Here is a 23,294-nt window from a genome sequence, read left to right on the forward strand (position 1 = left end):
CAACCCTGCTCTAAGTTATAAAGTGCGGAACAAGTTAAAGTGACAAGTTAGCATGGGTTGTTATGGAAACTGTGTATATTGATGACCAGTGACGGCCACAGGCACAACAGGCTGTCCGAGGCGCTCGGTGCGTTGTGGTGGAGGGACGAGTCTGTGGCTGAACGGGCTCCTCGTCTTCACTAGCTCTGCGTGGAGGGGGTGGGAGGGGTTCTCTAGGATGCTGTCGAGCTTCCTCCTCGTCCTCCCCTCTGCCACCTCCTCCAGATCGTCCAGTTGTACTCCAACTACAGAGCTAGCCTTCCTCACGAGCCTGTTCAGCCTGCCAGCGTCCCTCGTGTTTGTGTGCAGCCTCGTGCACACTTTGAAGGACCTGAGCCTCCTCAGGAAGAACAGCTGGCTCCGTCCCTTCCTGAAGAGAGCATCGGTGTTGTCTGACCAGTCCAGTTCATGGTTCAAGGGCACTCCCAGGAACTTGTAGCTGTTCACCACCTCCACCTCCTCCCCCCTGATGGTGAGGGGGTCAGAGGCCTCTTCCTGCTCCGCCTGATGGTCAGAGGCCTCTTGCTGCTCCGCCTGAAGTCCACCTCCACCTCCTCCCCCCTGATGGTCAGAGGCCTCTTGCTGCTCCGCCTGAAGTCCACCTCCACCTCCTCCCCCCTGATGGTGAGGGGGTCAGAGGCCTCTTCCTGCTCCGCCTGAAGTCCACCTCCACCTCCTCCCCCCTGATGGTCAGAGGCCTCTTCCTGCTCCGCCTGAAGTCCTCCACCAGCTCCTTAGTCTTGCTGATGTTGAGCTGGAGGTGGTTGTTGTCACACCAGCCTACGAAGTTCTCCACCAGGGCCCTGTACTCCTCCTCATCGTCATCTGTGATGCAGCCGACGATGGAGGAGTCGTCAGAGAACTTCTGTAGGTGGCACGAGCCAGAGTCGAAGCGGAAGTCGGAGGTGTAGAGGGTGAACAGGAAAGGTGACGGCACAGTTCCTTGGGGGGCTCCGGTGTTGCTCGGCAGCACGTCAGACACGCTGCCCTGCAGTCTGACGTGCTGAGGTCTGCTGGTGAGGTAGGCTGCGACCCACCTGCATCACTGACAGCTTCTCAGCCAGCAGGTGTGGCCGGATCGCGTTGAAGGTAGGGATGCCAGCGATTATTCGCTACAGTCTCCATAATCGAATATTATTTTTAAAAATCGATTTTATTTATATATATTTTTTTCTTTGTCGTTTTTTTTTTTTTCAACCAAAATATATATAAATATATATATGCTAATAATAGTAATAGTATTAATAATTGTAAATGGTCATTGGTCACACCACCAGTTTGTTTTACTGTAAACTTGGAGGAAGCCTGCGTGCATTATTCGCCAGGGCTACCGAATAATCGATTTTGATCATGGTCAGTTTCTGGCAACCCTAGTTGAAGGTGGTTACCATGGTGACACCAGCGACAATGCAATTCTACTTTACCCTTAATGTCTACCCCTGCTTACGCCCCACCCCCTCCCCTCTCAGAGATACAGGTACTTCCCCTCGTGCTCACCCTCAGTCTGCTGACTCTCTTCTTCCACGACCGAACCCCCGACAGGAGGATCTGGTTCAGAGCCTGGTACGAGAGCTGCAGGTCGATCCCCTCTGGAGTGATGGTGAACTGGAAGGCCACCGCCTGGTGAGCCTCCGCCATGCTGCAGGAGGAACAGAGACACTTAGACATCGCTCGACTTTAAAGAGTCCTCTCCTGCTGGTGTTCAGGTGTATATCAGTATGTAGTGTCTCTACTTTAAAGAGTCCTCTCCTGCTGGTGTTCAGGTGTATATCAGTGTGTAGTGTCTCTACTTTAAAGAGTCCTCTCCTGCTGATGTTCAGGTGTATATCAGTGTGTAGTGTCTCTACTTTAAAGAGTCCTCTCCTGCTGATGTTCAGGTGTATATCAGTATGTAGTGTCTCTACTTTAAAGAGTCCTCTCCTGCTGATGTTCAGGTGTATATCAGTATGTAGTGTCTCTACTTTAAAGAGTCCTCTCCTGCTGATGTTCAGGTGTATATCAGTATGTAGTGTCTCTACTTTAAAGAGTCCTCTCCTGCTGATGTTCAGGTGTATATCAGTATGTAGTGTCTCTACTTTAAAGAGTCCTCTCCTGCTGATGTTCAGGTGTATATCAGTGTGTAGTGTCTCTACTTTAAAGAGTCCTCTCCTGCTGATGTTCAGGTGTATATCAGTATGTAGTGTCTCTACTTTAAAGAGTCCTCTCCTGCTGATGTTCAGGTGTATATCAGTATGTAGTGTCTCTACTTTAAAGAGTCCTCTCCTGCTGATGTTCAGGTGTATATCAGTATGTAGTGTCTCTACTTTAAAGAGTCCTCTCCTACTGATGTTCAGGTGTATATCAGTCTGTAGTGTCTCTACTTTAAAGAGTCCTCTCCTGCTGATGTTCAGGCGTATATCAGTATGTAGTGTCTCTACTTTAAAGAGTCCTCTCCTTAAAGTGTCCACATACGTGTGTGTGTGTGTGTGTGTGTGTGCGTGTGTGTCATACTGAGTGTGACTACACACACTCAGTAGGAGGACACACACAGAACGAGTACACACACTCATTAGGAGTACACACACACAACGAGTACACACACTCAGTAGGAGTACACACACACAACGAGTACACACACTCTGTATGAACGCACATCGCTGCCAAAAACACCTTTAGTTAAATAGACCATGCAACCCAGATCCCTCCGCTCCAGAAAACACATTTCATTCAAGATTTCATCAAAGTTTGTCACGTTTTATGCAACTGTGTGTACTTTAAGACTCTTTGATGCTGATACTCGTGTACTTTAAGACTCTTTGATGCTGATACTCGTGTACTTTTACTCAAGTAAAACATTGAAATACTTGTAAGAGAGTATTTTTTGACAGTGCTTTCACTTTCACTTGTAGATCTGAGTGCTGTTGGAGCTCTGTGTGTGTGTGTGTGTGTGTGTGTGTGTGTGTGTGTGTGTGTGTGTGTGTGTGTGTGTGTGTGTGTGTGTGTGTGTGTGTGTGTGTGTGTGTGTGTGTGTGTGTGTGTGTGAGAGTCTGTGTGTGAGTCTGTGTGTGAATGTGTGTGTGTGTGAGAGTCTGTGTGTGAATGTGTGTGTGTGTGTGAGAGTCTGTGTGAGTCTGTGTGTGTGTGCGCGTGTGTGAGTCTGCGTGTGTGTGCGCGTGTGAGTCTGCGTGTGTGTGCGCGTGTGTGTGTGTGTGTGTGAATATTAATAATTTAATCGATGAGCCAATAAACCGAGCTGCAGCTGAAGGCGAGTTGAGTGAGCACGAGCTGCAGCTGCTACAAGTGTGTATGATTACAACAACGAACACACTCACTGAGCATCAGCATGGATAAGGAAGTTAACGGTGATATATAACGAAACATAAAGTTGTGTATAACCGTAACCAGGGGCGATATGAACACATTTGGTCCAAAGGGAAACGATGATCAGAACGAAAGTGAACCCTTTCTGGACCCGTCCCTCGATACACTTCCCCATTCCTCGCCCTCGAGTGACGTCAGGCACGCTATGACTGTGTGTTTTATTTACATCTGTAAAATGTCTCATCTGTCCTCGTTGTGTGTGTGTGTCCTCGTTGTGTGTGTGTCCTCGTTGTGTGTGTGTCCTCGTTGCGTTTGGATTCTCCTCCAGACGCCGGGAGTTTCCTCACAAGCACTCTCCGACTGGACAGAAACACAACCGCGTCAGCGCTGCCGTTCGTCAGTGCTCCTTTATTTCCACCAACACACACACAACGAGGACACACAGACACACAACGAGGACACACACACACACACAACGAGGACACACACACACACACACAACGAGGACACACACACACAACGGGGACACACACACACACACACACACACAACGAGGACACACAACGAGGACACAGACACACAACGAGGACACACACACACACACACACACAACGGACACACACACACACAACGAGGACACACACAACGAGGACACACACACCACAAGGACACACACACACACACACAAAGAGGACACACACACACAACGAGGACACACACACACACACAAAACGAGGACACACTCAGAACGAGGACACACGGACTTGGAATCAGGGGGTAGCAAGTCCGAGTCCCGCTGCAGTCAGCATGTCGTTGTGTCCCTGAGACCCTTCACCCCAAAGTGCTCCTGTGGGGAGTGTCCTCAGTACTGAGTGTGTGAGTCGCTTTGGATAAAAGCGTCAAGTGACATGTAATGTACCGTAACCCGTGACAACAGAGATCAACCTGGAACAGGGCCTATCACAGAATGCAGCTATTCATTCCTCTTTAAGAATATGAGCATGTCTCCTCAGGGGAGATTCACAATCAGGCCAGCGGTAGAGAAGACCCTCTCAGCTGGGATGTGGGCCGAAGATGAGGTTTGAGTCTGCGTGTGGGGGGGCAGCAGCCGTAGCATCAGCTAGAACTAGATCTGATGGATTTGGACATAATCACGAGTGAAGTCTAACCGGACGCGAGAGAGATCAGCAGCTCTGCCCGCTGTGAGGGGCCGGTGGGCGGAGCAACACACACCCGACACACGCAGCTATGGCTCCGTCGGATACATTGAATTATTCAAACAAAAGAATTACAATTCAAATATTCATAACTCGAATACCTGAATAATTTCGAATATTCGATTAATCGTTCCCATCCCTACTCAGTATGACACACACACACACAGAATGAGGACACACACACTCAGAACGAGGACACACACACTAGGGCTGTGGAATTAATTGTATTTTAATCGCGATTACGGCTTACGATTATGAAAACAGCATAATTGACAAAATACGATTATTTTGCCGGGCGCGCTTTCACCCCTCCCTAAAAGCGCACTCGGCCACGTGGGAGTGACGTGTTGCGAGAGTTCAGCGCGAGCGAAGACGTCGGAACAAGAGCAGCAACTCGTTAAAAAGAAGGGTAAAACTATTTCCACTACTTGGAAGTACTCTGGCTTTCAGGACAACACAACCATCTCTTTAATCATCTGAAATACACAAAGTGCAACACGACCGCGCAATAACACAACAAAAAGCAGATGCCGCTCGACTTCATCCACCACATCGACTCAGGACGCATTGTAGAGCAACGGCCGACGCCACGAGCTCGCAGACACCGAGATATTACAGGTGCCATTACATTTCACATCGCTAAAGATATGGGCCCAGTTAGCGCCGTTAGCAACCGGGGCTTTAAGCAACTCGTCAACACGTTGGACAAGCGGTACGCGATGCCGGCTCGGTATTCTTTCAGCAGGTCTGCGCTACGGGACAAATGCCGTGGGGAAGTTGAGAGGCGTGGCCTCAGCGGACTACTTTGCCTCCACAACGGACCTGTGGTCGAGCCCAGGGGTGCCCGACCGGTCGATCGCGAGATGCGTCTAAAAATAGAACAACAATATTCTGTTGTATCGTTAATGTCCTGTAACATAATCTTCCCGTGACAGAACAATGCACTTGAACGCACCAAAGCTTTGTGATTGGCCGGCGTCACCCCATGTGTGGGGGCGTGGCTGGTGGGCAGAGGGCACTATTTCGCTGACGTTGTCCGTGGCAACAGGAGTAACAGTCCGCACCACACAAGACCGCAATGGCAGAAGCAAAAAAGCCCAAAATATATAATTGTCATAGGATGAGGATGATTATTTTTGCAAAGTCCATCTGTGTCTCGTCTGCAATGCGAGCGAGGCTTTACCGAAGAAGGGTAATTTAGGAGCGGCATTTCAAAACCGTGCACAAACGCTACGAGACGGAACTCCCCCCTGATTCTGCCCTACGCTCCAAAAGGGGAGGGGCCTGAGAGGACAGCAAAAGGAGAGGGGCCTGAGAGGACAGCTAAAGGGGAGGGGCCTGAGAGGACAGCTAAAGGGGAGGGGCCTGAGAGGACAGCTAAAGGGGAGGGGCCTGAGAGGACAGCTAAAGGGGAGGGGCCTGAGAGGACAGCTAAAGGGGAGGGGCCTGAGAGGACAGCAAAAGGGGAGGGGCCTGAGAGGACAGCTAAAGGGGAGGGGCCTGAGAGGACAGCTAAAGGGGAGGGCAGGGTTCTTACACCTTTTCCAAAGTCAAATTCAAGCACTTTTCAAGGTGCATTTTCCAGCTTTTCAAGCATCTTACAGCTGCTGTAAATTACATATTTATATACACACACTCAAATGATTATTTCCCTACCTCTCATATAATCAGATGTTCTTTATGGGATAAACAACCAAATGTGTGTTTCGTGATAGCATTCTACACGAGGATGAAAAATTAAAGAAAAGAAAACTAAGTTTAATATTTCAAAATGAGTGATCTGTACGTAGACTGGGCCTCCCATATACCTGGCTGAGCCGATATACAACAATCAGCCAAATACCTTTTCAATACATTATTGATTAATTGTTGAGGTACTTTTAGGTTGGTAGTGAACACAAGTCAGAGGTACATGGTGTACTTTTACTCCACTACAGTTCAGAGGTACATGGTGTACTTCTACTGCACTACAGTTCAGAGGTACATGGTGTACTTCTACTCCTCTACAGTTCAGAGGTACATGGTGTACTTCTACTCCTCTACAGTTCAGAGGTACATGGTGTACTTCTACTCCTCTACAGTTCAGAGGTACATGGTGTACTTTTACTCCACTACAGTTCAGAGGTACATGGTGTACTTCTACTCCACTACAGTTCAGAGGTACATGGTGTACTTCTACTCCACTACAGTTCAGAGGTACATGGTGTACTTCTACTCCTCTACAGTTCAGAGGTACATGGTGTACTTCTACTCCTCTACAGTTCAGAGGTACATGGTGTACTTCTACTCCTCTACAGTTCAGAGGTACATGGTGTACTTCTACTCCTCTACAGTTCAGAGGTACATGGTGTACTTCTACTCCTCTACAGTTCAGAGGTACATGGTGTACTTCTACTCCTCTACAGTTCAGAGGTACATGGTGTACTTCTACTCCTCTACAGTTCAGAGGTACATGGTGTACTTCTACTCCTCTACAGTTCAGAGGTACATGGTGTACTTCTACTACAGTTCAGAGGTACTTCTACTCCTCTACAGTTCAGAGGTACATGGTGTACTTCTACTCCTCTACAGTTCAGAGGTACATGGTGTACTTCTACTCCTCTACAGTTCAGAGGTACATGGTGTACTTCTACTCCTCTACAGTTCAGAGGTACATGGTGTACTTCTACTCCTCTCCAGTTCAGAGGTACATGGTGTACTTCTACTCCTCTACAGTTCAGAGGTACATGGTGTACTTCTACTCCTCTACAGTTCAGAGGTACATGGTGTACTTCTACTCCTCTACAGTTCAGAGGTACATGGTGTACTTCTACTCCTCTACAGTTCAGAGGTACATGGTGTACTTCTACTCCTCTACAGTTCAGAGGTACATGGTGTACTTCTACTCCTCTACAGTTCAGAGGTACATGGTGTACTTTTACTCCACTACAGTTCAGAGGTACATGGTGTACTTCTACTCCTCTACAGTTCAGAGGTACATTGTGTACTTCTACTCCTCTACAGTTCAGAGGTACATTGTGTACTTCTACTCCTCTACAGTTCAGAGGTACATGGTGTACTTTTACTCCACTACAGTTCAGAGGTACATGGTGTACTTCTACTCCACTACAGTTCAGAGGTACATGGTGTACTTCTACTACAGTTCAGAGGTACATGGTATACTTCTACTCACTACAGTTCAGAGGTACATGGTGTACTTCTACTCACTACAGTTCAGAGGTACATGGTGTACTTCTACTGCACTACAGTTCAGAGGTACATGGTGTACTTCTACTACACTGCAGTTCAGAGGTACATGGTGTACTTCTACTACAGTTCAGAAGTGCATGGTGTACTTCTACTCCTCTACAGTTCAGAGGTACATGGTGTACTTCTACTCCACTACAGTTCAGAGGTACATGGTGTACTTCTACTCCACTACAGTTCAGAGGTACATGGTGTACTTCTACTCCACTACAGTTCAGAGGTACATGGTGTACTTCTACTCCACTACAGTTCAGAGGTACATGGTGTACTTCTACTCCACTACAGTTCAGAGGTACATGGTGTACTTCTACTCACTACAGTTCAGAGGTACATGGTGTACTTCTACTCACTACAGTTCAGAGGTACATGGTGTACTTCTACTCACTACAGTTCAGAGGTACATGGTGTACTTCTACTCCTCAACAGTTAAGAGGTACATGGTGTACTTCTACTCCTCTACAGTTCAGAGGTACATGGTGTACTTCTACTCCACTACAGTTCAGAGGTACATGGTGTACTTCTACTCCTCTACAGTTCAGAGGTACTAGTGTTGCACGGTGTACCGATACTTGAAAGGTACCGCGATACCCTGCCGTTAAAAACGGTACGATTCCTCCGTTTCATTAGTATCGGTACTTTAAGAATGACGGGGAAAAGTACTCCCGTGAAAAAGCGCCGTTTTAATAAGAGCCGTGTGTGTTCAGCGCTCTGCTTCCACTCCCTGCACTGCAGCCGTGCCTGCAGTCCCTCCCTCTCAAGCACGCTCTAAGTCCCTCCCCTCTCTCGTGCACGCGGCCACGCGCTAGCTGCCAGAGCATGTGAGAAAACGAGAAGCATGGCTGCAAGTGGGAGTGCAACTGCCGCTGCGCCTCGGCTTGTTGACAAAAAAGACGCCAGAAGTCTGTGAACGGGCCGTTCAGGTGTTCAGAGCAGAGCTCCCTGTCGGAGCGGCAGAGCGTGATGTGCACTGAAAAGTGTTTCTGTCGCAATATTATCGTTGAGCAAACTTAACTAGCAAACTAGCATCACTATCTGCTAACGTTAGCTTTAGCCTTCGTTTTCTATTAGTTTTTTTCATAGGCTATAAACGGAGGTGGTATAAGTATATATCTTGTACTTGAGTTAAAGTAGAAGTACCAGAATGTAGGAACAATCCTGCAATCAAAATGTTCCTCAAATGAAAGTACAAAAGTATTATCATCAAAATATAGTTAAAGTAGCGACAGTAAAAGTAGAAGTACTCAGGTCTTGTACTAGAAGCACCAGAGTGTAGGAATACTCTGTTACAGTAAAAGTACTGCATTCAAAATGTTCCTCAAGTAAAAGTATTAAAGTAGCAACAGTAAAAGTAGTCATCACTAATACATGCAGTGGAGTAAAAGTACACCATGTACCTCTGAACTGTAGTGGATTAGAAGTACAAAGTAGCAAAAGAAACATTGAAATACTTAAATAAAGTACAAGTATCTCAAAATTGTACCCAAGTAGTACTTGAGTTTATGAACTTAGTTACTTTACACCAGTGGCTATAAAGATAGAAAGACTAAGCCTTGCACAGAGGCATGAAAATACATTTTCAAAATGCTCAACAGTGCTGCCAAAATGTTAAACTCACTGCTACACAATTAAAATAAATGCTTTTATATATATTTATATTAGATGTGTCTCTTTGGTGTTTCTGTTCTTAGTAACACTGCTGCTTTAGTTGTTCTGACTGCTAAAATCATCTGTTATTCCTAATTTTAAAGCCGATATTCCGTGTTTCCCTTTTTTTAAGAAAAGTATCGAAAAAGAATCGGAATCGCAATTCTTGACTTGGTATCGGTATCGAAACCAAAATGTTGGTATCGTGACAACACTACTACAAAGTACTTCAGACTAGCTGCACCTCCACCAGCTACCCTGCAGTCTACAAAGTACTTCAGACTAGCTGCACCTTCACCAGCTACCCTGCAGTCTACAAAGTACTTCAGACTAGCTGCACCTTCACCAGCTACCCTGCAGTCTACAAAGTACTTCAGACTAGCTGCACCTCCTCCAGCTACCCTGCAGTCTACAAAGTACTTCAGACTAGCTGCACCTTCACCAGCTACCCTGCAGTCTACAAAGTACTTCAGACTAGCTGCACCTCCACCAGCTACCCTGCAGTCTACAAAGTACTTCAGACTAGCTGCACCTTCACCAGCTACCCTGCAGTCTACAAAGTACTTCAGACTAGCTGCACCTTCACCAGCTACCCTGCAGTCTACAAAGTACTTCAGACTAGCTGCACCTCCTCCAGCTACCCTGCAGTCTACAAAGTACTTCAGACTAGCTGCACCTTCACCAGCTACCCTGCAGTCTACAAAGTACTTCAGACTAGCTGCACCTCCACCAGCTACCCTGCAGTCTACAAAGTACTTCAGACTAGCTGCTCCTTCACCAGCTACCCTGCAGTCTACAAAGTACTTCAGACTAGCTGCACCTTCACCAGCTACCCTGCAGTCTACAAAGTACTTCAGACTAGCTGCACCTCCTCCAGCTACCCTGCAGTCTACAAAGTACTTCAGACTAGCTGCACCTTCACCAGCTACCCTGCAGTCTACAAAGTACTTCAGACTAGCTGCACCTCCACCAGCTACCCTGCAGTCTACAAAGTACTTCAGACTAGCTGCTCCTTCACCAGCTACCCTGCAGTCTACAAAGTACTTCAGACTAGCTGCTCCTTCACCAGCTCTGAGAACACTTTCATGATCAATCATTATAAAACACATCATATATATTATTCTGAAATGGACCAATCTGCACAACGACTACTTTCACTGTCTTTCACTATATTTAGATGAGAATACTTTCTACTTTCACTTGAGGGACATTTTGAATGCAGGACTTTTACTGTGACAGAGTATTCCTACACTCTGGTACTTCTACTTTTACTCAAGTACAAGACCTGAGTACTTCTACTTTTACTCAAGTACAAGACCTGAGTACTTCTACTTTTACTCAAGTACAAGATCTGAGTACTTCTACTTTTACTCAAGTACAAGACCTGAGTACTTCTACTTTTACTCAAGTACAAGATCTGAGTACTTCTACTTTCACTCAAGTACAAGATCTGAGTACTTCTACTTTCACTCAAGTACAAGATCTGAGTACTTCTACTTTTACTCAAGAACAAGATCTGAGTACTTCTACTTTTACTAAGTACAAGATCTGAGTACTTCTACTTTCACTCAAGTACAAGATCTGTGTACTTCTACTTTGACTCAAGTACAAGGTCTGAGTATTTCTACTTTCACTCAAGTACAAGATCTGAGTACTTCTACTTTCACTCAAGTACAAGACCTGAGTACTTCTACTTTTACTCAAGTACAAGATCTGAGTACTTCTACTTTCACTCAAGTACAAGATCTGAGTACTTCTACTTTCACTCAAGTACAAGATCTGAGTACTTCTACTTTTACTCAAGAACAAGATCTGAGTACTTCTACTTTTACTAAGTACAAGATCTGAGTACTTCTACTTTTATTAAGTACAAGATCTGAGTACTTATAATTTCACTACAAGACCTGAGTACTTCTACTTTTACTCAAGAACAAGACCTGAGTACTTCTACTTTCACTCAAGTACAAGATCTGAGTACTTCTACTTTCACTCAAGTACAAGATCTGAGTACTTCTACTTTCACTCAAGTACAAGATCTGAGTACTTCTACTTTCACTCAAGTACAAGACCTGAGTACTTCTACTTTCACTCAAGTACAAGATCTGAGTACTTCTACTTTCACTCAAGTACAAGATCTGAGTACTTCTACTTTTACTCAAGAACAAGATCTGAGTACTTCTACTTTTACTAAGTACAAGATCTGAGTACTTCTACTTTTATCAAGTACAAGATCTGAGTACTTCTACTTTTACTCAAGAACAAGACCTGAGTACTTCTACTTTTACTCAAGTACAATATCTGAGTACTTCTCCACCTCTAGTAGCGTATTAGTCTGAATTGTAGCCACAAAATCACACAGAGCTGCATAAAAATAGACTCAATGGAAGCAAGTGGAAAATAATATTTACAAATATGTAAATGATTTGTAATGTTGACGACTCAAGACTCCTGACTTCTACATCTCCAAATGAAGACTGTGTTCATTCTACCATTACATGGGATTAAAGCTAAATGTAGTTTTACTATAATACTTCAATTTTATATAAAAGACAGTTTGTTTTTATCAGGTTTCAAATAAACAAAGTCTTGGCTTTCAGAATATTAAACTTGTTTCGGCAAATTCAGAAGATAAATACAGCTTTGAAGCTTCGGCATGATTACAAGCGGAGAGCGGAGTAATGCACCGTCACAGCAGGCAGAACAGCCGCCGGTGTTTCCTGTGAGTGTTTCCCCGGCACACACACACACTCGCGAGCTTCCCCGAGACCAGTAATACAAACGGAAATGTGTCTTCGGGTCAATGCGACTGATTTCGATAGAGCAAGTCACATTTGGTTTAGGCACGAAACATACAGTAGAAATACATTGCGTTCAAAATCGCTCTGTGTCGAATCAATAGATTATATTTCGTGACTATAACACGAAATGCCGTGAGTGCTTCGTCCTCTGAACACCACACGATGGCGACTGTAACGCTCCTCTGAAATGATTGTCCCCTGCAATTATTATTATCCCTCATGGAGTTCGCTATTCAGCTCGCTAACGTTAGCTTAAACAAACGTAACATGCAGCGTTAGCCTAATCTAAAATGCTCTACGGCGTACCTTTCATGTGGCTCGTCAGCGCAGACTCTCGCATCGTTATGTTGCACACTTTGCAGGAGGCTACTCGTGGATTTCAAGCACCCGTACGAACCCTGGGAGGGGCCTGAGAGGACAGCAAAAGGGGAGGGGCCTGAGAGGACAGCAAAAGGGGAGGGGCCTGAGAGGACAGCAAAAGGGGAGGGGCCTGAGAGGACAGCAAAAGGGGAGGGGCCTGAGAGGACAGCAAAAGGGGAGGGGCCTGAAAGGACAGCTAAAGGGGAGGGGCCTGAAAGGACAGCAAAAGGGGAGGGGCCTGAAAGGACAGCTAAAGGGGAGGGGCCTGAAAGGACAGCTAAAGGGGAGGGGCCTGAAAGGACAGCTAAAGGGGAGGGGCCTGAAAGGACAGCTAAAGGGGAGGGGCCTGAGAGGACAGCTAAAGGGGAGGGGGCTGAGAGGACAGCAAAAGGGGAGGGGCCTGAAAGGACAGCTAAAGGGGAGGGGCCTGAAAGGACAGCTAAATGCACAGCAGTCCATTTTCACCAGGGCTGCAGTCGGATAGTTTAAAAATCAGCTCCTAAGTTCTAACCCTATCGTCTATTCCTTGACCTCTGAGTGAAAGGTCACGGGGTTAAGGGATAGTGGATAGGAGAATTCAAAAGGACTTCGGAGAAGAGACTGCTTTAGAAAATCCGAATGCACTTTCACTATCCGACGTGTTTATGATGCGCCAGCGGACGTCCTGAATGTGCGTCTGCTGCTGTGGGGAAACTATGGAAACCACAGTTTTCTATACAGCGGACTACAAACATGGATGTTCAATAAGAACGAGGGACTACTGTGAACTCATCTAGAGACTCTGCTCCGTGCTCTGATGCTGCTGCTTTGCTTTATGAACGGGGACAACAGAGAAACATATTCTTCAGGACCAAAGCTGGAATTGAAATAAAAAAGGAAAGTGAAACTGCTCGTCCCCCTCTCCCTCCGGTCCACATTAATACCAATGATCCCAATACGTGTGATTGATGAACTAAAGATCTTAAATCAATACAGATGTATTTATTATAAACGTTAGTCCTGAACATCTATCACTGTGTATATCACCATTCAAACATCTTTTAGAAGCTGAACAAACCCCACACAGCTCAGTAAAGACTGAAATGTTGACTTTATTTGATAATTTCAGTGAAAACTAACGTTCATATTTCTCTCTTTATTATAATACTGATGAACGTTCAGAACAAAGCACTTTGGCAACTTACCACCTACGTTTTAAAAAGCTTAATAAGCACCGTAACTTTCATGATATCATTTCTCCGTCATAATCGGGTGTGTCCGTGAACGGCCGACTGTTGAGTGACGGAAAATGCTGCGGCTGCAATGCATTGTGGGGCAGCATTTTCTCCTCTCCTGTCAGTTAGGGAGGTCCAGTGGTTCCTAAGCTAAAGGAGGCTATAAAGGAAGTTTGAAACCTCCTTTCCTTTCATCTAGAGAATCAGCACTTATCACGGCTGCCTCTGAGGGACTTCCGGGTCATTTCACTCCTTCAGGAAGGTTCCTGAGCTAAATGGACTATTCCACTTCAGCCCAGGCCCAACAACAAGAGCAAGGCTGCTCCAGAGCATCTCATCGGGTCAGTCACGTTCCATCCCGTATCAACTTCAAAAGCCGACTGCTCACAAACCCCACGTGCCCTCGGCCCGCTCGCTGCAGTGCTCCCCATTATGCGTTTCAGTCGTGTCCACTTGCCTGTCTCCTCCATGACTTCCTGTTTGTGTTTTTATCGTGTTCTGTGGCCTATCAGGTGTCATGAAAGGCGCCTAAATAAAATGTATTATGTTGTTCCAGTAAAATATCACAACATAATACTCAGTATATTAACAATGAGCAGATGAACATGAGTGATGGTGTGCTCAGTGACGTCACATGACCAGCCTGCAGCAGGAGGTACCGTCTTTATGAACACAGGCTGTGGTGCGTTCAGGTGTTGGACTTTGTGCAGGATGTTTAAGTGTCTGCAGAGAATCGCACAGCTTGATTACGGAGTAAAGACACCAGGTGGAATACCACAGGCGCACATCAGGTAACTAACACACCAGGGTGGTTAAAGATGTGTTTTCAATCTCAGCCATAATCCGATTGGTTCAGGACACGTCAACTAGGGTTGCCAGAAACTGACCATGATCAAAATCGATTATTCGGCAGCCCTGGCGAATAATAATCGATTATTCGCCCGAAATAAGAGTTCACTTTGAAATCAGGTCTGTGGTTAACACACGCTGACGAGAGACGGAACATACCCCATTTTAAAACTGAGGTTGCTAAAAGTCGTGAAGTCATGTGACCGTGCTGTAGTTCCTTTATAGCCCAACATTAGCCTCCTTTAGCTTAGCGGTGGTGACGTGAAGTCATGTGACCGTGCTGTAGTTCCTTTATAGCCCAACATTAGCCTCCTTTAGCTTAGCGGTGGTGACGTGAAGTCATGTGACCGTGCTGTAGTTCCTTTATAGCCCAACATTAGCCACCTTTAGCTTAGCGGTGGTGACGTGAAGTCATGTGACCGTGCTGTAGTTCCTTTATAGCCCAACATTAGCCTCCTTTAGCTTAGCGGTGGTGACGTGAAGTCATGTGACCGTACTGTAGTTCCTTTATAGCCCAACATTAGCCTCCTTTAGCTTAGCGGTGGTGACTTGAAGTCATGTGACCGTGCTGTAGTTCCTTTATAGCCCAACATTAGCCTCCTTTAGCTTAGCGGTGGTGACGTGAAGTCATGTGACCGTGCTGTAGTTCCTTTATAGCCCAACATTAGCCTCCTTTATCTTAGCGGTGGTGACGTGAAGTCATGTGACCGTGCTGTAGTTCCTTTATAGCCCAACATTAGCCTCCTTTATCTTAGCGGTGGTGACGTGAAGTCATGTGACCGTGCTGTAGTTCCTTTATAGCCCAACATTAGCCTCCTTTAGCTTAGTGGTGGTGACGTGAAGTCATGTGACCGTACTGTAGTTCCTTTATAGCCCAACATTAGCCACCTTTAGCTTAGCGGTGGTGACGTGAAGTCATGTGACCGTGCTGTAGTTCCTTTATAGCCCAACATTAGCCTCCTTTAGCTTAGCGGTGGTGACGTGAAGTCATGTGACCGTGCTGTAGTTCCTTTATAGCCCAACATTAGCCACCTTTAGCTTAGCGGTGGTGACGTGAAGTCATGTGACCGTGCTGTAGTTCCTTTATAGCCCAACATTAGCTTCTTACTTCAGAAATCATAAAGTGGTGTGAATATGTGGAGATTATCCTGCTGAACTAAACGTGTAAGTATCATAAACATTTGTTTGACTTGTTTGAATAAGAGATTATTAATTGACATCATCCAAAGTCACATGGAGGAATCCCATTGGCCCAGGGAGCCTTAAACACTCAAGGACAGTTTCCTCCCACAGGCCATAGGACTATAAAACACCTAAACTTAAAGAACACCCGTAAACATTCATCTGTTTGCATCTTACAATTTATTCATCTATATTAGACGTACTTGTAGATAGACTATTCTTGCACTATTTCTATTTTATTGATATTTACTTGCACATCTCAAACATTCTCTTTCACCGTTTTATCTGTTTGATGTCCTATAGATTCATGTTGCACTGTTTTCACTGACATATCGACACTGCAGCTGCTGAGCACGTGACGAAGAATTGAATCTTGAGTTAATAGCACAAACTGCCACCTTTAAATTCACCAACCATGCCTCAAACAACATCAATATGTTAACAGACAAGATGTGTTTCCGTAGCTGAAACCCATGAGTCTGACTGCAAGTGAAGTTTGAAGAGGAATGCAGTATAGCAGGGGTGTCAAACTCAAGGCCCGGGGGCCAAATCCGGCCCGCGACTTCACTTTCTGTGGCCCCACAAGAACGTGCAAAGAATATATGTTTCTTATACCTTTACATGCCGATTTACAGAAGCACGTTGCCCATAAACTACATGTCCCACAATGCATCTCAAATGTTGCATTTTTCTCAGAATTTGACTTTTTTTCAAAATGTCACGTTTTTTTTTCTCTCCAGAATTTGGCTTTTCTTTTTAAATCATTTTGTGACATTTTCACTGAAAAGACTTGCAATTATTTGCCCTAGACTTCTGCTTTCAGACGTAGTTAATTATGAAGTTATTACCCTATCCGATAATAATCCAATTCAGAGGCATTCATGTAATATAATACATTATTTTATATATATATATATATATATATATATATATATATGTATTTTTATATAGTCTTAAAGTTACAAACGGCCCTTTGAGTGCAACCATAATGTTAATGTGGCCCGCGATGAAATTGACTTTGACACCCCTGCAGTAAAGTTTCATCTCAAAGCCACGTGGTGATAAACTGGATTTACCTGAAGGACAGGTGAGGCAGGAAGCCTTTACAACATTAGACATGCGGGGGAAACCCTATAAACTCGTGTGTATATATAGATATACATTACATTTAGTAGTAGATTAGATGTTGTGTATCTTAGGGCTGCTCAATTAATCGTATTTGAAATCGCAATTACGATTTTGTCTTGCAACGATTATGAAAACAACGTCATCGAAATAAAACGATTATTTATTTTTTATAAATTATTTTTTTACTGGTTTTTCAGTTGAATTATACTCAAAGTTCACGGAAATCAGTTCAACTTTTTTTTTAAATGGATAATTGTTTTTAATCATCGTGATATCAATTATTGACCCAAATAATCGAGATTAGGATTTTTGCCATAATCGAGCAGCCCGAAGTGCATCTTAATTTATTCTGTAGTTTCCATGTATTGTAGATATGCAAATATTTACTCTATATGTTCATTTTTATTGCACTTTTTAAACTTGTGCGATGACTTGTCAACCTGCTGCGGTAACACAATTTAATCTTTAATCTAATCTATTAATCAGAGTAAACATTCAATACACACACAGGAGCTACAGCTAGGCGTGGTATATAATAAATGGCTTGATTTTAGAGATTGTACTTCACAAATTGGTTGATTACAGCAGCTTGTAAAAAAAGGCATTGCACAAGAGTTTAAAATATAATACATATTCACAGTTTCAATGTATAAAGATGTACATCTATAGTAATACAAATAATACAAAATATAAATAAACAACCTACTACTTAAAATGTAATCAAGACCTGAGTACTTCTACTTTTACTCAAGTACAAGACCCGAGTACTTCTACTTTTACTCAAGTACAATATCTGAGTACTTCTACTCTTACTCTAGTACAAGATCTGAGTACTTCTACTTTTACTCAAGTACAAGACCCGAGTACTTCTACTCAAGAACCAGATTTGAGTACTTCTACTTTTACTCAAGTACAAGACCCGAGTACTTCTACTTTTACTCAAGTACAAGACCTGAGTACTTCTACTCTTACTCTAGTACAAGATCTGAGTACTTCTACTTTTACTCAAGTACAAGACCTGAGTACTTCTACTTTTACTCAAGTACAAGACCTGAGTACTTCTACTTTTACTCAAGTACAAGACCTGAGTACTTCTACTTTTACTCAAGTACAAGACCCGAGTACTTCTACTCTTACTCAAGTACAAGACCTGAGTACTTCTACTTTTACTCAAGTACAAGACCCGAGTACTTCTACTCAAGAACCAGATTTGAGTACTTCTACTTTTACTCAAGTACAAGACCCGAGTACTTCTACTTTTACTTAAGTACCAGATCTGAGTACTTCTACTTTTACATGAGTAGAAGTATAAAGTAGTAGAGAAACTCAAGTACGACATATTTACAGCACTTGAGTTACGTAACGCCACTTCTGTAAATACACACTTAGCTCATATGCTATGACATCATTGCGCTTGGCTGTGTTTAGCTTTAGCTTTGTGTACAAATACAGATAGCACTTGTTTGAATGTGTTCCTTTAAGGAAGTCTAGCGATGCCCGCATCACAGCACACAGTCTTCTCATGTGGGTGGAAACACACTGCTCAAACTACTCGTGCAAAGTACTGTACACACCCTTTACTCATGTACAAGTACACAGTATTAGTACACATTGTTAGAGTGTACCCGCACATCACACAGTGGTGCATTCAGGTCCGAACATCTCCCACGCCGCGCGAAGCACAAAGCCGACACACATCACAGGAAACGTTTTAAAAACATGAAACAGAAACACAGAAGAAGAAGAGAGGCTGTGTAAACAGAAGAAGAAGAATTAGAAGAAGAAGAAGGGAGGCTGTGTAAAAGAGTGGACATGTACCTGAGGAGTGTTTATGGAGAGGTCTGCCGCGGAGAAGCCAGAAGAATGTGTGTGTTAACACCCCTCCCTTCTTCTGCACACTGAAGTTGAACACTGTGAGGACGAGAGGAGAGAGAGAGCGCGCGAGGAGGGTCACTCCTCTGAGGAGCGCGCGGCGGTAACCCTGCGCATGCGCTGTAGCTTTGACTACTTCAGAAATACAGAAATACAACTTATTTTTCTATAAAGTGAAGATTTGTTTACCTGCGTTTGATACACGCTCTGATAGAATAACCGGACGCTGTTAGAAAAACCCAAGAAACAAAGAAATACTATTGCGATTTTATAGCGTTTTTCCTAATCCTCATCAATCAGTGTCAGAATCAGAAACGTGTTTATTGCCAGATTGGTTCACACATACGAGGAATTTGACTTGATGTCATGGAGCTTATGTAAAATATAAAACCAAAACTCTCCATATAAAAGACGCTTTACATAAAATCAGAACAGAAACATTACAAATAAAACATAAAAACACAAACAGTAGTTTGTAAAATGCAGAGTCAAATAGTGGGGTGGGGGCATGGGGTGGGGGGTTTGAAAGCTGAGTGAATATGAAGGATTGGTCCCACAAGAGGTTTCATATCTTTATTATAATTAATCATATTTTATTACATTATTATCTTGTTTTGTTTTGTATGTGATTAAAAAACCTTTGGAGTGTGGGGTGAAGACAAATGTACAGCAATGTAACTTCCTAAAATACATTTGAACGTTGCGTTTCTACATTTCGTTAGTAAAATTCTTAGATCTGAGTCAGAGTGAGACCTCGCTCTGTTCCTCTCTCTGCAGCGACACTCCCACTCCTCATATACATCTCGGTTTTAAAAAGAGGAACCATACCTGAACATGAATTCCCAGAAGAGATGTCCCGCCCTGACCCCCACAGCCACACATTTCTACACAATTGTGTAGAAATGTGAATTAGAAACTAAAACTGACTTTGTTTTTCGAAATGTCTTTATGATGCCATGCTGCCACTCTATCAGGGGCGGTTCTAGGGGGGGCCAGGGGGGGTCAGTGCTCCCTAACACTGACCTCTGACCCCCCTGTGGCCCACCTAACAATGAAACGTTTTTTTGTTTTTTTAGATGTATATTTTCTGGTACTCGGTTTGCCCAAAACCGCAGGATTTTGTTGTAGTAATGTGAGATTGTGCAGACACCCTTATGTAAAGTAGAGATGTAACTGTTCATTGCCTTTATTTTTATATAAATATGGTGTGAGTGCAAACATGGCACTATAACTTAAGCTGAAGCTAACAGTAATAACTATAAGATATATCTGAAATAAATAAGTGTACTGAAACAAATACCAATAACTGGATTGCATTGTTTTCTTATGCGCAATTACTTCACACTGTCTAGTTCTCTTTTTCGTCCTGCATTTATTGTGCCCCCCTCAGAAAATGACTGGCCCCCCAGTGGCCCCCCCAGTCAAATTGGTCTAGAACCGCCACTGCACTCTATCTCTGAATATTGTTTCCTTTGTTCCCATCCCATTTGATCTCATTACCTCAAAAACACGACAACATGACGGTTGAATTTGAAGGATAGGGTTTTGGAGTTGAGTCGTGGATATGAGGCTATATAACTTTGATTGATTGAACATCAGGGCCCTTTCTCATTTCTCTAATTCCCCTACTCAACTCCTATCCTCGTATCTTAGTCCCGCCCACAGGAGATGCGAGCGGAGGAGTCGAGGAGGGGAACCGAGGAGAGAGGAGAGGAGCCGAGGAGAGAGGAGGGGAAGCAGCAATGAGAAATCCTCTCGTGGATCTGAGTCTATAAATAAACTTTGATTGATTGATTGAACCTCAGGAGTCTGATTTCTCCCCAAAACTTGAAAAAGTTAACAAAATGTCCAGATTAAAATGTTTACCATTTACTTATTTAAAATGTTCTCTTTCAGGATGAATATCTTTATTGGTAGGCTACTAATACACCAATGCACATATTGTTAAACACACATGTATTGTTATTAGAGCCGGGACTCGATTAAAAATTGTTATCTAATTAATTAGAGGCTTTGTAATTAATTAATCGAAATTAATCGCATTTTTAATCAAATATACATATTTGACCTGAGAACAGTGAGAAGCAGTTTTCACATGGACTTGACTCCAGGTGGTCGACAGTCGAGTGCAGTCCAGTAGCCAGGGAGCTGGTTATTCTCTCAGACGTGGACTCACTTATCCTGGCCCTGAAACCAGTCATCTGGCTGAGTGTGGGTTGGGTCAGGGTGTGGTTCCTTGCACTCGGAGTCGGGCTAACGTCCATGCTAGCTGCTACATGCTAGCTGCTACATGCTAACTGCTACATGCTAGCTGCTACATGCTTTGCATTTAGGTGATACTTTAGGCTTGATGAGCTGCGGCTCTCATCGACGCTTCCATCCGTCCGTTTTTTAAAACAAAATGTCCCATCCACGGGCCGACCAAAGCGTCTCATCAGCTTGTTCGTTCATGTTTGACTATTGTTCACCGTGGTTTGTTGTTGTTTGAAGTCCCATGCTGAAGTCATGAACGTTAGTTGGTGCTCCAGTATAATCGGTACGCCTGAAACTCATCCAGTGAGAAACGTTCCGCTGTGCAAAAATAAGTGCGATTAAAATGCGATTAAAATGCGTTAATTTTTTTAACGCGTTAATTTTTGTGTAATTAATTAATCTTAATTAACGCGTTAAAATCCCGTTATATAAAGTATGTTGTGCATACTTTTACTTTCACTTGATATATTACTGCAGGTTTAGTTGAACTTCAAAATATTTGTATTTTAAATTATTTTATTGCATTCATAGTTTATTGTGTTTATTTATAGAAATATAATTATTGTTAGCACATTTTCACTGATCTCTTACATTTGTATAAATATTATTTTCTATTTTATTTTATCCTTTTTATTTTACTCTCACTTCTCATTTGTATACACATTTTTTAATTTTTTTGACCTTTTAACTTTTTATTTATGAAAATATTTGTATTTATTATTGTATTGCAAATCTACTCCAACATTTACTTTTTATAAATGATCTTATTTAACTTAATTCTTATTTTTATAGAAATATTTTTTATTTATTTAATCGTATTATTTCACATTTTACTTTAGTATATATTTATGAAAAAATATATTCTTTTATGCACATTTTTACTTCGATATCTTGTGTTTTTATATAAATATTTTATACCGTCACAAAACCCAATTTTCAGGAGTTCCCAATAACACTGAACACAAACACCTGCGTATATTTCCATTGTTGTTTATTGGTCAGTATTTCTCACAGGCAATAATAATCATTGTCATAATAGTGCACTTTTCCTTTGTTGTAATTATACTACAGACATTTCTCTTCGTCGTCATCATTTCGCTGTTTTTCTCGACCCACCCTCCCCCCAACACACCTCCCTCAAATTTCATTTTTTTTCAACGCCACAAATTCCCCTTTCTTCGGAGTGGAGTTTCAGGAGTTTGGGGGTAAAGGGTGGAGGATTAGGGTAGTACGGGTGTAAGGGGAATAATGGCAGGAGATTATAGTCGTACAATTGTAACTGCAAGAATAACGATGAGAGGAACGGTGACTACAGTGTCGATAAAAGATAGTGAACGCTACATAGATATGGATGTAATACAATGGAGACAAGCGTACAGTGTATACAAATGAATATACATCGTCTGCGTACAGTATAAAACAAGGGGAAGGTTATATGAGGGGTGAGATATGTGCACATACAAAGAGGAGGAATGGGGATGGGTTTAGAAAAGTGAATTGGGGGAGATAAAGGAGGGGGAGATTTATTTCAATAGAAGCCATGGGTGCAAAGAGTCCCGTACCGAGAGGATTTTGATGCGAAGTTTGCTTAAAATACAGCAAAATCCTGCAAAAAGTCCTCTCTATCATTCAGCTAGCTTTGTCTTTCCCTAAAAGCCAGTGACATAACTGTGTGTCATGTATGTGTGTGACTTTAAACCCCCTGAACTTACAGACGTGAGGGGCCTCGCAGCTGCTGCTGGATTCTGCTAAAAGGGGCCCGCTGAAACCGCCAGGAAGGAAAAAGAAAGCCTCTGATTACATAATGATGGGGGGGACACATGTTCTGTGAAACCAGATGGAAGACTGTCCTGATGACACTGAACAAGACAGTCGTTTTCACAGAGCTTTCTCGTAGGATTTAAACCTGGGAAGTTGTGTTTGCAGTTGGATGTTAATGAGTGTCAGCAGACAATTGCAAACCACAGTTTCAAGTTCTTCCAATAGAAACCGGCTCTTAAATCTACAAATAAAAGCAGTTTCAGTTGAGGGTGCAGAGTGTGAAGAGACCAGTGAAAGTCGACTACAAACGTGACGTGGTTTCAGTGGATCGTTGGTTGGCAAAAAGTCTTCAAAAGGGTGAATGAATTTGACAGGAAATGCAGTTACTGTTGTTGTTATGTAGCATTCAGCAAGTCTGCAGCCAGGCTAGC

At 43.4% G+C, this 23,294-nt stretch overlaps 1 protein-coding gene across 1 annotated transcript in view; it reads right to left on the reverse strand.

The window, feature by feature from the left end:
- The window catches only part of LOC117444218 (carnitine O-palmitoyltransferase 1, liver isoform-like), a gene marked incomplete at its 3' end in the record, with an annotated part of 68,331 nt that extends 49,429 nt beyond the window's left edge, over positions 1-18,902 (reverse strand). Inside the window, exons 1-2 of the mRNA XM_034079872.1 lie at positions 18,796-18,902; positions 1,537-1,678 (exon numbers count right to left, since the gene is read on the reverse strand). Of these exons, the coding sequence (XP_033935763.1) occupies positions 1,537-1,677 (141 nt within the window). The remainder of the gene's footprint in view (positions 1-1,536; positions 1,679-18,795) is intronic.
- Between the last annotated feature and the right edge of the window lie 4,392 nt (positions 18,903-23,294).

This window comes from Pseudochaenichthys georgianus, unplaced genomic scaffold, assembly GCF_902827115.2.
Source record: "Pseudochaenichthys georgianus unplaced genomic scaffold, fPseGeo1.2 scaffold_754_arrow_ctg1, whole genome shotgun sequence".
Classification (NCBI taxonomy): domain Eukaryota; kingdom Metazoa; phylum Chordata; class Actinopteri; order Perciformes; family Channichthyidae; genus Pseudochaenichthys; species Pseudochaenichthys georgianus.